Source organism: Xiphophorus hellerii, chromosome 10 (genome assembly GCF_003331165.1).
Source record: "Xiphophorus hellerii strain 12219 chromosome 10, Xiphophorus_hellerii-4.1, whole genome shotgun sequence".
NCBI classification, from domain to species: domain Eukaryota; kingdom Metazoa; phylum Chordata; class Actinopteri; order Cyprinodontiformes; family Poeciliidae; genus Xiphophorus; species Xiphophorus hellerii.
In genome coordinates this window covers 4,565,816-4,579,707 of record NC_045681.1, presented here as the reverse complement: position 1 = coordinate 4,579,707, position 13,892 = coordinate 4,565,816, and the positions used below count along the sequence as shown (strand labels likewise).

Sequence of the window (13,892 nt, the reverse complement as noted above, 5' to 3'; positions counted from 1 at the left end):
ATGATTGGATAATCTAAATGATTTTACCAAAAGCAGTATACCCAGACTTCATTCCCAAAACTATTCTCTAAAGGTTATCCATTCATCCATAACCAGAAGGGATCCAGGTGTAAATGAGAATGTTGTACAGTTTCAGCACATGCTTTTTACTGTAAATCAAGGTGCTACGGTCTTAAACGTGGTGTATTGAACTCCCAGCTTATCATTTTGTAAGATTATATTGTCATCATAACTACTATCTGCTTTCACACACTCCCGGTTTAAGATTAATCGTTTTTGGTTTGTCATTCTCAGTAAATCATAGCAATGATTCTGGTCACGTTGATGCTCTTGTGATAATGTTTTTTATTATCTTCTTCCTTGATAATAACAAGCTTGTAAAAAGACCCAATAAACATGATTTGGATTTTATTCACAGGTCTGGACCGGTGCTCTGCCTTGAGTTGCGAGTATCTCTGCCACCCTTCTCCCCAGGGTGGCACATGTTACTGCCCTGATGGATATATAGTAGCTAACGACAGCCGCTCCTGTGTAGGTGAGTCACATGTTGTTATTTTTATACACGTGAGGATTCCTCACTACTGTGTAAAACGTCCTGGAAGTCTGCAACAAAATGCTTTCAGTGTGTTTTTTTTTTATTCTTGATTATGAGACAGAATGGAAGAGCTAAATTTACAGCCTTAATTTCACAGCTGTCTGGTTATAGATCCTTGCTGTTCGCCCTTTACGCATAAAACGTGACTGTTTGCTTTGCTGCACAGACTATGATGACTGTAACATCTGGGGGATCTGTGATCAACTCTGTGAGGATCGACCTGGGACTCACCACTGTAGCTGCGCAGATGGATTCTTCTTGGAGCAGGGACACGTCTGCAAAGCCAATGTGTCAGGTACACAAACATCAGATTTAGATCTCACTCTACACACTGTAAAACTTTTGTAGGTCGTTTAACTTGAAAACGAAAATCCACCAGCTGCCGTGAAAAAACAATTTAAGTCAAGAAGAAAACTGTTTTGGCTTTAACTCAATTTAAAGTTTATGAAGTTGATTTAACAAGAGACAAGTTGTCTAAACATTGTTTTTTAAGTTCATTAATCTTGAATTGTGAGTTTTACCTTAATGTTGCAATTCAAACATTCCAGGTATGCTTTTGATGAGGGGATAACATTGTAACATGATGTAAAGCTAAAAAAAAAAGATTTTACGTAATACTGTCACTTTAAAAATGAGCATGAGGTAATTTTTACAGTTTTTCATCTTTAGTTTCATGCAAGATGTTTGTGTCAAAAAGATATTTCTCCCCAATTTGACCCAAGCAAATATTACAAGTCAATGTCCCAGTAGAGTTTCTACTCTTAGAACTGTTGAGTTTGGATAGAAAATGTGTTTTTCTGGCATACCTTTGAAATAAAATGTCTTTTACATGTCATAAAAAGTGTGGCAAAGATTATTTTTAAAAGATAAATTTAATACAGTTGAATGTTCCATATCTCACAATTTCTTCAACTTGATCGTTATCTTTTTTACTTTTAGGAGGGCTGCCACAGCTCATTTTTACAAATGGGGGTGATGTGTTGATGGCTGATATTCACGGGCGCTTTGTCAGAACTCTGGTGCCGGCCCAGGGCAAAGGTTACGCCGTTGGGGTGGCCTACAACATTCGGAGCAATGTAGTCTTCTGGAGTGATACAAATACAAAAAAGGTCTGTCTGGTTCAGTGTCTGCTTGTTTTTCCTCCAAACATTCAGCAGCTCCTTTTTTAATGATTGCAAAACCAACTCCTTAAATCTCTTTTCTAGGTTTATTCTGCCAGCTACAACGGGGAAAACATCAAGGAAATTCTGACCACTGCAGTCCCAAATGTCCAAAATCTTGCAGTGGATTGGATCAACTTTAAACTTTATGTTTTGGATGCAACTCTGGACCGAATTGATATGTGCGACTATGATGGAGGGAATCGAGTCACGCTGGTGGCTGAAAACTTAGAAACTCCTCATGGCCTTGCCCTGGATCCTACAGTGGGGTGAGTCAAATCGAACCACATCCTTTCAATCAAATCACATATTTTCTTGACATCTTGGAGCCCTGTGAGATACCTGGATGTGTTTGTTGTTGCACAACATCTCCCTTCAATGTTTGCTTCCTGTTTGCAGCTACATGTTTTTCTCAGACATGGGTGTGAGCCAGGAGAAGACAAAGCTGGAACGGGCCTTCATGGACGGCAGTAACCGCGTGGAGATCATCAAAAGCAGACTCGGCACACCCACTGCGATCACCCTGGACATCATAACAAAGAGGGTCTACTGGTCCGACAGCCACTTTGACACGGTGGAGACGGTCACATACAGCGGTTTGGACAGGTTTGTGATTTTTCTGCTTTTGTTGGAATGTGTTGCGTTTCTCTCAAAGTGACATCTGAAGTGTGGCTGTTTTTCTTTTGTTTTTGTTTTTCAGGAAAATAGTCCTCAACGGTGCAACGCAGTCGCCACATCCTTTTGGGATGGCTGTTTTTGAAAACCATGTCTTCTTCACTGACTGGACCAAGATGGGGGTGATCAGAACCAATCGCTTCAACGGCAGCAATCCCACTCTCCTGTATCGTACGGCCAATCGACCAGGACACGTTGTCGTCTCTCACTCTGCCGTTCAGCCTTTTGGTAGGAATACACACGTTCATCTTGAGACAACAGATCAGTCTGATCATGAGAGGTAATCCCACCTGTTTCTTGTTGCAGTGATGAACCCATGTGGCAGACACAATGGCGGCTGTCAGCATATTTGTGTTTTAAGCCACCGCTCAGATAACGGTGGTTTGGGCTTCCGCTGTAAATGTCGCTACGGTTACGATCTGGGATCCGACCGTCATAGCTGCTTTAGTGAGTTTCCCTTTTCTTTCTGGTTGTGTTCCAGGTTCTGCTTATTTAATGACGAAACTGTTGGATACATTGTAATTACTTTAAACATTGAATTGAATTTGTGACCGCAGTCTTTCTCTTTCAACAGAGATTAAGGACTACTTGTTGGTAGCTTCCTCTCTGGCCATCCGGGGAATCCCTCTGAACTTATCTCTCCAGGAGGACGTCACTCTTCCTCTGACTGGACTCGGATCCTCTTTTTCTGGCTCCGCTGTAGAATTTGATGGGAACGAAGAGGCTGTGTTTTACAACGACAGGTCCAAAGGACTCATTTACAAATCCAACCTCAATGGGACCGGTTAGTGTACGAGTCACATTTTGTGGATATTGCTAGTAATTTTGGGTCACTTCTTACTCTGTTGTTGTTTGAACCCCATCAGCTCAGCAGATTTTGACTGGGAAGACAGTGGGAATTGTTGATGCGATGGCTTACGACTGGACTTCCAAAGTTTTGTTCTGGACCACATCAACGTACAGGGCAGTGGTGGCCTTCAGAGTCACAGACAAGTCCAAAAAAGACATTGTTACTGGACTCAGATACCCAAAGGGTATTGCGATTCATCCAAGTGCAGGGTGAGTGCTTCAAATAATGAAGAATATGTGTAATTTATTGGGATTTTATGTGATTGACCAGCAGAAAAGGGTACATAATGACAATTCTGTTTTCTTGTTTTTCTTAGATAAATTTGTAAGTTCAGCTGTGTATCTTTATTCAGTTTTTTGCCCACATGCCCCTAAACTAAATTCAGTATAAATTCACCTAACTCATAAGCATGGTCTAGTCAAAGTCCAGACTGTAAATCTATTTTAGAATTTAGAATCTGCGGCAAAACTTGAAAATTGATGTTCACGGATGATTTATATCCATCCTGAACGAGCTTGAGCTACTTTACAATGTATTGGTGAAAATGCTGGATGCTGCTGTTGACATAAACTTAAAGAATTACAGTTGTAATTGCTGCAAAAGCTTTTTCTACTAAATATGGAATCAGCATGGCTGTATAAAGATGTGAGGCCCACTTTATAATTATTTATTTATTTTTTTAAAATCCACTCTTTATTTCTTCTTCACAATTATGACACAAATAATCTATTATACAAAATTCCATTTGTGCTTCTATAATGTGAAGAAATGCTAAAGAGTTTGTAGCGTATGATTTACTCTGGATGACGCTGTTTGGACAGTATGCAGTTTATTGCATATTAAAGTCAGTAATGTTTTTATTTTTTATAATTTTCATTCTTTCATTGTTTCACAGATACTTGTTCTGGTCTGACTGGTACCGTCCAGCCGTCATAATGAAAGCATTCCCTGACGGCAGCAACGCTGTTCCTCTGGTCAACACAACGCTGGGATGGCCGTATGGACTCGCTCTGGATTATGTGTAAGGATGACGATGATATCTGCTGTTTTCTGTGCACTCCCCAACCTTTTTCTTTTAAAATGAAAAGAAAACACAATGTGTTTTCCTTGTTCATTGGATGTGATTTCTGTGTTTGCAGAATGGACAGGTTGTACTGGGTGGATTCCCTTCTCGATCAGGTTGGCCACATTAGCATCGAAGGAACTGACAGAAAGACATTCACCAGCATCGGCCAGATCACTCAGCCATACTCGTTGACAGTTTATTCAGGTGATCTTGTTAATTGCAGCATCATGATTTGAAATTTTGGTTTAGATTTTTCTCCATCACAACTCTATACTATTAACTACTTTCTTCATGTATAAGAATGACTTAATAGTAGATAACCACAGATATAATTGTAAGGTGAGATTATGAAAGAAACATAATAGAAAGTTACATGCATCTTCTGGTATTTTTAAGAATAAAATAAAAAACTGTGTTAAAATAAATTACAAAATAGCAAATTCAAGAAAAAACAAACACTTCCAAATCAAATTTTTCATACCATAAAGCTTCTAAGTTTATCTATCATACGGTGAAATCTGAAGCTGATACTTTCCGTAGATAAAATATATGACCAGGTTCATGCTTCAGGATGGTCAGTTTGGATTTGTTTTCTGAATTTTCTTTTTAAATAATAATTTTATTTTGGAAGTAAAATGCTTATTTAGAAAATAAAATCCTTATATATTTTCTGTCCTGTAGACTTCCTCTACATATCTGACACAAGGACTAGAGCAATATTTGAGATGAGGAAGAGGGATGCAGGAGGAAGCATAATGATCAGACAAGGAGTCACCGGCATTTTGAACATCAAGGCCTATTCAGCTGACCTCCACGGCAGTAAGTTCACATAAAACAAGACACCAATATCTTGTTGAGACACTTAGACATGATTTATGATTTGAAACTTGAATCTATTTACTGGTTCGAGAGTCAAGAACCCATTAACTCCCTATTTGTCCTCGTTCCTACAGCCTTCAACAGCCGCTGTAATTCGGTGCCCAATGGACTCTGCAGCCACTTCTGTTTCCCAACTCCCTCCTTGAGCCGGGTGTGTGGCTGTCCGTACGGCATGAAGCTTCAGGCCAATCAGAGGGACTGCATCAAGGACGATTCCGTCCCTCCGCCTGACGACTGCGGCGACTACGCCTTTGAATGCGATGAAGGACGCTGCAGGCCTAACTCTTTCCGCTGTGATGGCATTTTTGATTGTGTTGACAAGACCGATGAGGCCAACTGCACTGATACTGGTAAATGTGTTTGTGGAGTAGCTGTGCGCAATATTTAATCACAATGATTTTAATAAATGAGCTGAAAGACTCATGCATCCCCACCAGGATCAACCTGCTCTCCGTACGCCTTCACCTGCAACAACAAGCACTGCATTTACTCCAGCTGGCGCTGTGACGGCCACGACGACTGTGGAGATGGTTCAGATGAGGTCAACTGTCCCACTCGTGTTCCAACCACCTGTGGGTCTTCCTACTTCACCTGTAATAACAACAAGTGCATCTCCAAGAATTGGGTGTGTGACGGTGAGAATGACTGCGGTGATGGCTCTGACGAACAGAACTGCGGTAAGTTTATTTTTGTCTCTTTAGTCTACACACACGTATGTGATTATTTAAGTATGTTAAAGGAAAAGTATAATTCCCAGATTCATCCATCACCACATGCCCCCCTGGCTACTTCCTGTGCCCGGACCACCGCTGTATCAGCGACTTCTATGTGTGTGATGGAGACCAGGACTGTTTGGATGGATCAGATGAGAAAAACTGTGGTACGCACCTGTATTTTATTTTATTTTATTTTAGATTTTCAGTTTTATTGACTAACATAGAAAGATTCTGGTGTTGTTATTCTATATGTTCCATGTTTTCTCTCCTTTCCAACTCCTTCCAGAGTTCTCCTGTCAGTCCTATGAGTTTGCCTGTGCCAGCGGAGACCAGTGCATCAGCTCCTATTATCGCTGCGATGGCGTGTTCGACTGCAGGGACCATTCAGATGAACAAAACTGCCGTATGTTAACCATAATGAATTGATATGTATGATTATAATCATCCCAATTTATGATGTTCATCAATACATTTGATATGTTATCCATAGAGGAATTAGGAGTGGGCATTTATCATGATAAATTTGTCTCATGATAACAAATTAAATTTATTGTTGTTACGATAAATTACAAATGTTTAAGCTTCCAAAACTGCCCTTATTGTTTGGATTGTTAATTTCACTATTTTCTGCACTTCTAAGAATGCGTTTTTCATTATTTCATTTCATTATTTGTGTTTGTCGGAACATTAATGGTCACAGTCATACAGTTACCTGAAAAAAGAAGTAATAAATAGTTCTTTTTGTCACTTTTATCGTTTTCACAATACTACCACAAAATGTTGTGATAAAAGTCTCAGGCTGTATCGCTAACCCCTGCTTCTGACTGACACTGTACATTAACTGGGTCAGCTATATTTTTTCAGTGATGCTCAGAGTTTAACGTTCTGCTTCGGGACCTGCAGCCACTCGGGGTCCGGGCCTTTGCCACAACGACGAGTTCCAGTGCCAAACTGACGGTTTCTGCATACCAGACGAGTGGGAGTGTGACGGCCATCCGGACTGCGAGGACGGTTCCGATGAGCACAACACATGCCCGGCCGTCACCTGCAGCTCCAGCTATTTCCAGTGCACCAACAAAATGTGCATCCCGATGAGCTGGTTGTGCGACGGCGAAAACGACTGTCGGGACATGAGCGATGAACAGAACTGTCCCACCCCTCCTTTCAGCTGTCCCTCTGGACAGTGGCTGTGCCCCACCGACCAAGTGTGCATTGACCTGGACAAGGTGTGCGACGGGCAAAGAGACTGTCCCAACGGAGCAGACGAATCACCAATCTGCAGTGAGTTTCTTCCCGTTTATGCCCCACTAAAGAGAAGAACAGTGAAACTGATCGATTCTGATGCACTTCTTTAAAGACCAAGACGACTGCGCTCTGAACAACGGAGGCTGCACTGACGGTTGCATTCAGGGACCGTTCGGGGCTCAGTGTACCTGCTCACCTGGGTTTCAGCTCCTCAACGACTCCAAGACGTGTGATGATATCGACGAGTGTCTGATCCCTGGTTTCTGCAGCCAGCAGTGCTACAACGAGAGAGGAAGCTTCAGGTGCCACTGCTCTCACGGTTACCTCTTAGAGCCTGACGGACGCACATGCAAAGTTACAGGTAAAAACTAAGCGGAGCAACAATAAACCTGAAAAAGGCTAAAATGATGTAGTGACAAAGAAATGTAAGGATATATATACTACATACTGTATCTGTAAATACAGACATGCACAATTTGGCATTTTTATCTGAAACACAGTTAGCTAATTCATTGCTTAACTATAAACGAAGCATTTTCTTAAAATCACTTCAAAAGTTATTTGGACTTTAATTGTGAATTATTTATTTTTTTAGTTTATTTTCATTATATATTATTCTTATATGCTAATTTATTTATATTTACTTAACTTTAAGAAGCTTTATTTGAGTTGATTTTACATAAAATTATTTTAAATTAAATCCAAATGCATCTATCTTTTACAATTACAGTTATTGCAAATGATTTAAAAATGTGTTACCAAATTTTTAAATAATTTTTATTTGGTGAATGATATGTTTCTGTAGCTTAAGTTAGATTTTTCATGACTTCAATTGGTTTTCACAATTCCTCATCTATAATATCTAATTTATTAATCAATCAAATAATTTAGGGTTTTGACCTTTTTATTATTTACTAAGTGAGAAAATGTCATATTTTTGTTTTTATATTTTATTTTAATCTATTTTGTAACCTCTGTGAAGCTTTCTGTTACCCTTGTTTTTTTTTTTTTAAAGTGTCCGATAATCAAAGTTTGATTAATTGAACAGAACAAAAACAAAACAACAAATATCTAAGTGTTTTAGTACCAATAAATATAAATTCTCTTTAGATGGAGCTTTGGATTTTGTACACAGAACATTGACACATTTTATTTCCTTGCCTTCAGACCCACATGCTGCTGTACTTTTGGTTGCACAGCGTAGCCAAATCCTGGCCAACAGACTCATCATGAGGCCACCACTGATCCGTCCAGTGGCCACCGGGTCAAACATCGTGACTGTGGACTTTGACCGTGAGACTTCCAGGATCTACTGGGCTGATGCCATACAGAAAAAGATATGGAGTGCCTTTCAGAACGGTACAGAAAAGCGAGAGGTAAGTGAAACAGAAAAAATTAGCTACATATGCACTGAATGCATGGGTAGGCTGTTAATGTCTCTCTGGTTTAGGTGTTTTCCACTGGTTTGATGGTGCCAGAAAGCATTGCTGTAGACTGGGTGGGTCGAAATCTTTACTGGACTGACTCTGATCTGGAAAACATTGAGGTTTCAACTCTGGACGGTCATTATCGGAAGGTCCTCTTAAACAAAAATGTAACCAGCCCTCGTGGGCTTGCTTTAGATCCACGCAACCAGTAAGCTCATATTCAAACATGTTCTTAAATATTTGGAATGACCACTTCATTTTTGGAAACTGTCAACACCAGCTAAATAAGTCGATGTTTCTTGCAGCACCTACTTGATGTTCTGGTCCGACTGGGGTCAGAACCCCAGGATTGAGCGAGCCAGCATGGATGGAGCCATGAGACAAGTGATTGTCAGCACTAAGGTCTATTGGCCCAACGGTCTAGCTCTGGACTACACCACACACAGAGTCTACTTTGCAGACGCTTACCTAAAATATATTGACTACTGTGATTATGATGGCAGAAACCGCCATCAGGTCATGGCAAGTGACTTGGTATGTTAAATCTATTGTTAGAAAAGAGCAAAGTGCTTGCTTGCTTTGTAAAGTTTCTAAACTCCAGGTAAATGTGTGCCTGCTCGCATCAGAATCTCCAACACCCACACGGTATGACTATATTTGAGGACAGCGTCTACTGGTCGGAGCGCTACACCAGCAAGGTGATGAGTACGAACAAGTTCCATGGTGGAAACATCACGATTCTTTTCAACAATATCTACCAGCCAATGGGTATCGTAATGGACCATCCAGTCAAACAGCCAGCAGGTCTGTGCTTTACATACAGTACGTACTCATAAAGTCATAAGTTTGATCAAATTAATGGTTTCTAACTGACTTTTGTGTTTAGCCATCAACCCTTGCAGAGAGCACCTTTGCACACAGCTGTGCCTGCTGTCTACTATGAGGCCGAGGTATTACACCTGCCACTGTCAGTCTGGCTGGAAGCTGGATTCAGACCAGCGCACCTGTATCAAAGGCAGGTTTCCAGCTAGTTGTAATAATATAAGATAAATATCATATATTCAGCACATTTTTCTCAACAACTTAAAAATATCTTATATTTTCTCATGTTTTCTCCTGTTTTGCTGTAGATGACTCTCCCTTCTTGATGGTGGTGAGGGACACTGTGATCTTTGGCATCCCTCTGGACCCCACTGACCCTTCCAACAACGCCATGGCCCCCATATCTGGCATCACCGAGGGACAAGACATTGACTTTGATGACAAGGAGCAATATGTGTACTGGGTGCAAGGCACTGTGAGTAGACAAACTAGACAAAGATTTTAAGACACCGGGGGAACAAATGGTATCTTTAGTAGCAATAAATGTCATTGGTAATTTTTTGTCTAAACTTATCACTGTCTCACATCATTGGGAAGGGATTTTGAGCCATTCTTAATAAAAGTATTGCTTCAGTTAAATGCACAACCCTTGAAAAGTCCCAGGGTAGGATTAACTGAGTCACTGCAACACTCTGATTCTTTTCTACTTCTGCCACTCTGTTGTAGATTTGCTGCTTTGTTTTGTTTCCCCAAACTTCCCAATTTGGGGAAAGTTTTAGCTATTGCACACAGAACCTCATGTTTAGTTCAGGTTTCTAGTGGAAATATATTTAAAAAGTCAATTTTGTTTGTCTTTTCCAACTATTTATCTTCCAACTGAGACCTTTAGAGCTTAACTTGTTTCTCTAAACATTGTTAAGTGTAATACTGGGGTAAATATTTTGGGATATTCACTCCTGGGATGATTTCCAACAATCTTACAGGTTTACCACTTGTGAATCAAATTTCTCTCTTTAGAGAGACTCTTCTTAGACTGACTGACATCAACAATTGCATCTTTAAGCTATTGCTAATATTTGTCTGCATACTCCAGAAGATACTGGAGGATGCAGCTTGATAACAAGCTCCTGTTTGCTGCATTCCCATCTAAATCCTATGGAATCAACGGAGATAAACTTACATTTTCCAGTATAATGAGTCATTTAAACTCTCCTTTTCTTCTGACTGTAAATGCCTGTGTTTAGTTATTTACAATTTAATTGAATGCATAATTTAAACCAGTGTATTTCTAACATATTTTTGCTGATCTCTTATTTTGTTCTGTTTTTTAGAGTTCAATTTGGCGAATCAAAACCAACGGCAGCGACAGAGCTCAGTTTGCTCCGGCTGCTTACATGGGCTCGCCATCTGGTCTGGCCTTTGATTGGATAAGCCGAATAATGTATTATACTAATCCCACCAGCCAGACCATTGAAGTGAGGACTTTCTGTTTTTGTGTTCTTAAATACTCTACTGCACATTGCCAGAACTTATCTTGGTTAACGTAGATAATGAAATTAAAACTCTAAATAAAACTGAAATAGACTTTTTGTTCTGATTTTCAGTTGTACAAAAAAGTAATAAATGTTGTTTTTTTTTTTTAGGTTATTCGTGTAGATGGAAACGAGAAATACAGGAAAACCCTCATCGCCTCAACTGGAAAACCAGAGGGAGCAGGAAAGCCTTTTGGGATTGCACTAGATCCTGTCCGAGGGTAATCCATCTGTCCACTAAAGAGGGGGAAAAATCAACCTAAGGAAGCTAGATGTTTTACTGTGCTTCTTATACAGGCAGACTTGACCTCATGTAAAATGTTACAGGGCAGTGTATGGCGAGATTCATTTGTTTCTCACGTCTGTTTCCCTCTCAAGGAAGCTGTTTTGGACAGACAAAGGGTCAGATAAGGGTGTTCCTCCAAAGGTTGGCAGCGCTGATATGGATGGAAGCAACCTGAAGAACCTTTACACCACGAACCTGGCGAACATTGGGTTTATCACTGCCGACATCTCCACCACGAAACTGTACTGGGGGGTGTCAGGGTCAGGGGTGGTACGTAAAAAAAAATACCAGCACAACACATTGAGTATTACCAATTATTTCGTTTTTTAACACGACTTGTACCAATAAATCTATATTTTTTTTTGTCTAAAAATCAACTAACAGCCAACAAACAGGTTCTTCTTCGATGCATTTTTTTGAATTTGTAAAAATCAGATAGAGCATAGGCTTAATAGCTTTCATGCATGAATTGGGACAGTCTTGCAATTTCTTCATATTTGATTAGATTCAGACATTTTACTTTTATGTTACAGTTGGAAGACAGGCAGAAAGGGAGGAAAGAAAGGATTAGGCCAGGGGTCTACAACCTGCAGCTCAGGAGACACAAGTGGCTTTTTGGACCTTCTTAATAACTTTGCTAAATATTTAAAGGAACCAGTTAACGTTTTGAAATACAAATACAATAACAAATGCAGGTTCTTAAATGTTTTTATGTTTTTTTCCTGAATGATTTTCACTGAATTTTTAGTGAATGACACTAAAAGCACCTTTGTTTTTTTAAATAAAATATCCATCCTCTTTTATGTTTATCTTTATTGCAAATCCTAAAAATAGAAACAAAATGCTGGTCCTTGACAAGAAAATTCCTAAAGTGGATATTTTTCTGAAAAGATGTAATTTTTCAAAAAGTCATGTGACATTTGCAACTCTAAGCGAATTTTATTTGGCTGTCCTAAGAGCGAAGTGGTTCTTACTTTAGGTTGTAAAGGTTGCAGACCTTTGGGTTAGGAGGTGTAGGCATTTTTTTGTTCTTTTCCTTGCTTTTTTTTGTGACTCCTGTTTTGTTTGCTCAGATCGAATGCGGCACCATGGATGGAGTGACCCGTGTTACAGTGGTCAGCGGCCTGTCTCACCCTGGGGGCCTTACAGTCTACCAGAACCACCTGTACTACACCGACCTGGACTATGAGGTCCTTGAGAGGGTGGACAAGGACACTGGAGCCAACATGGTGGTGATGCGGAGCGGCCTGTCTGGCCTGCATGCCCTAAAAGTCCACGCCAGAGACAGTATGTGAATATTTATATAGACTTTTGTTGATAAAGACTCATAATTCATTAATTTCTTTCACAAATGAAAAGATCTAAATTTTGTAAAATTTACATCCAGAGATTGATTTTCATCTATGTTTATTTTAGTCAAAGTATTAACAATTTTCCTTCCTTTTCCTCAGACTCAGCAGGAACTACAAATGGCTGTAGCACCAACAATGGAGGCTGTCCACACCTCTGTCTCCCCAAACCTGAGAATCAGAAGACATGCGCCTGCACTACCGGATTTTACCCATCTCATGACGGCTCCCGCTGTGAAGAGTATGAATCGTTCGCCGTCGTCTCCACATCTGAGTACATCCGCGGCTTCCACATCAACAGCTCGGACCACTCTGAGGCGATGGTGCCCGTTGGTCGATGTATGTCGATGATATGTTGCTTTGCATGTTGGTTTTCGGGTGTGTTTTGAAAACTTCCACTAATGGCAGGTGGGATCTGATGGTTTCTTTACAGCATATTATTCTACTAAAAACAAGGTGGACCTCCATATTGAGTCAGGCTTTGTTTATTGGAGTGAAGACAGCAGCTACTCGTCATACAGAGGCATCTTCAGGGCCAAAACAGATGGAGGAAGTTTCAGCCGTATCATCAATTCAGGTGTTGGAGTAGGAGGCATTCAGGGTTTGGCTGTGGACTGGATTGCGGGTATGACTCATCCTAAAAAAGGTTTTGCTTTGCTCATTTGTGAGGAAGATCACAGTTATTGAATTATATTTCATGTTCAAATTTCAGGCAATCTGTACTTCACCAACGCCTTTGAAAAAGAAACTTTTCTGGAGATTCAGTCCATCAACTCCTCCTACAGAATGATACTAGTGAGGAGTTTTGAGGACCAGCCCAGAGACCTGGCGGTCAGCCCCAAACTCCGCTACCTGTTCTGGACGGATGGTGGCCAGTCACCCAAGATTGAGCGCGCCCTGCTGGACGGGACAAATCGCACAGTTTTGGCCTCGGAGAGCCTGGCGTCACCTCGGGGTCTGACTGTCGATTACACCAACAACTTCCTGTACTGGACCGACGATGTTCTTGACATGATCTCCCGCATGGCCGTGGACGGGACGGAGCGGGAGATCATCCGCTACGGGAGCCGCTATCCGTCTCCAACGGGATTGGCTATTTTTGGAAACTACATGCTGTGGGTGGATAAGAAGCTTGACAAGCTTTTCCAGGCCAGTAAAGACCCGGCCAATACGAACCAGACAGAAGTGAGTCATGAGTTTCGTTTAACATCTGCTGTTTGATTCTCAAAGTAATTTTGTTGCAAAACAAGAAATATGTGCACAAATCTTAAAGTAATTTCATAAACCATA

General features: G+C 40.6%; 1 protein-coding gene across 1 annotated transcript in view; it reads left to right on the top strand.

Annotated features, from left to right (window-relative positions):
• Nucleotides 1-13,892, top strand: part of lrp2b (low density lipoprotein receptor-related protein 2b) — a 43,424-nt gene that overhangs the window by 6,807 nt on the left and 22,725 nt on the right. The window contains exons 9-39 of the mRNA XM_032573385.1: nt 419-535; nt 762-890; nt 1,535-1,704; nt 1,801-2,024; nt 2,155-2,361; nt 2,456-2,658; nt 2,737-2,877; nt 3,005-3,214; nt 3,297-3,489; nt 4,176-4,301; nt 4,420-4,550; nt 5,028-5,165; nt 5,300-5,575; nt 5,663-5,902; nt 5,983-6,105; nt 6,228-6,344; nt 6,845-7,222; nt 7,299-7,547; nt 8,354-8,562; nt 8,637-8,821; nt 8,919-9,147; nt 9,240-9,417; nt 9,500-9,628; nt 9,744-9,910; nt 10,767-10,910; nt 11,079-11,188; nt 11,346-11,523; nt 12,327-12,540; nt 12,705-12,941; nt 13,036-13,227; nt 13,315-13,787. Coding sequence (XP_032429276.1) covers nt 419-535; nt 762-890; nt 1,535-1,704; nt 1,801-2,024; nt 2,155-2,361; nt 2,456-2,658; nt 2,737-2,877; nt 3,005-3,214; nt 3,297-3,489; nt 4,176-4,301; nt 4,420-4,550; nt 5,028-5,165; nt 5,300-5,575; nt 5,663-5,902; nt 5,983-6,105; nt 6,228-6,344; nt 6,845-7,222; nt 7,299-7,547; nt 8,354-8,562; nt 8,637-8,821; nt 8,919-9,147; nt 9,240-9,417; nt 9,500-9,628; nt 9,744-9,910; nt 10,767-10,910; nt 11,079-11,188; nt 11,346-11,523; nt 12,327-12,540; nt 12,705-12,941; nt 13,036-13,227; nt 13,315-13,787 — 6,017 coding nt within the window. The remainder of the gene's footprint in view (nt 1-418; nt 536-761; nt 891-1,534; nt 1,705-1,800; nt 2,025-2,154; nt 2,362-2,455; nt 2,659-2,736; nt 2,878-3,004; nt 3,215-3,296; nt 3,490-4,175; nt 4,302-4,419; nt 4,551-5,027; nt 5,166-5,299; nt 5,576-5,662; nt 5,903-5,982; nt 6,106-6,227; nt 6,345-6,844; nt 7,223-7,298; nt 7,548-8,353; nt 8,563-8,636; nt 8,822-8,918; nt 9,148-9,239; nt 9,418-9,499; nt 9,629-9,743; nt 9,911-10,766; nt 10,911-11,078; nt 11,189-11,345; nt 11,524-12,326; nt 12,541-12,704; nt 12,942-13,035; nt 13,228-13,314; nt 13,788-13,892) is intronic.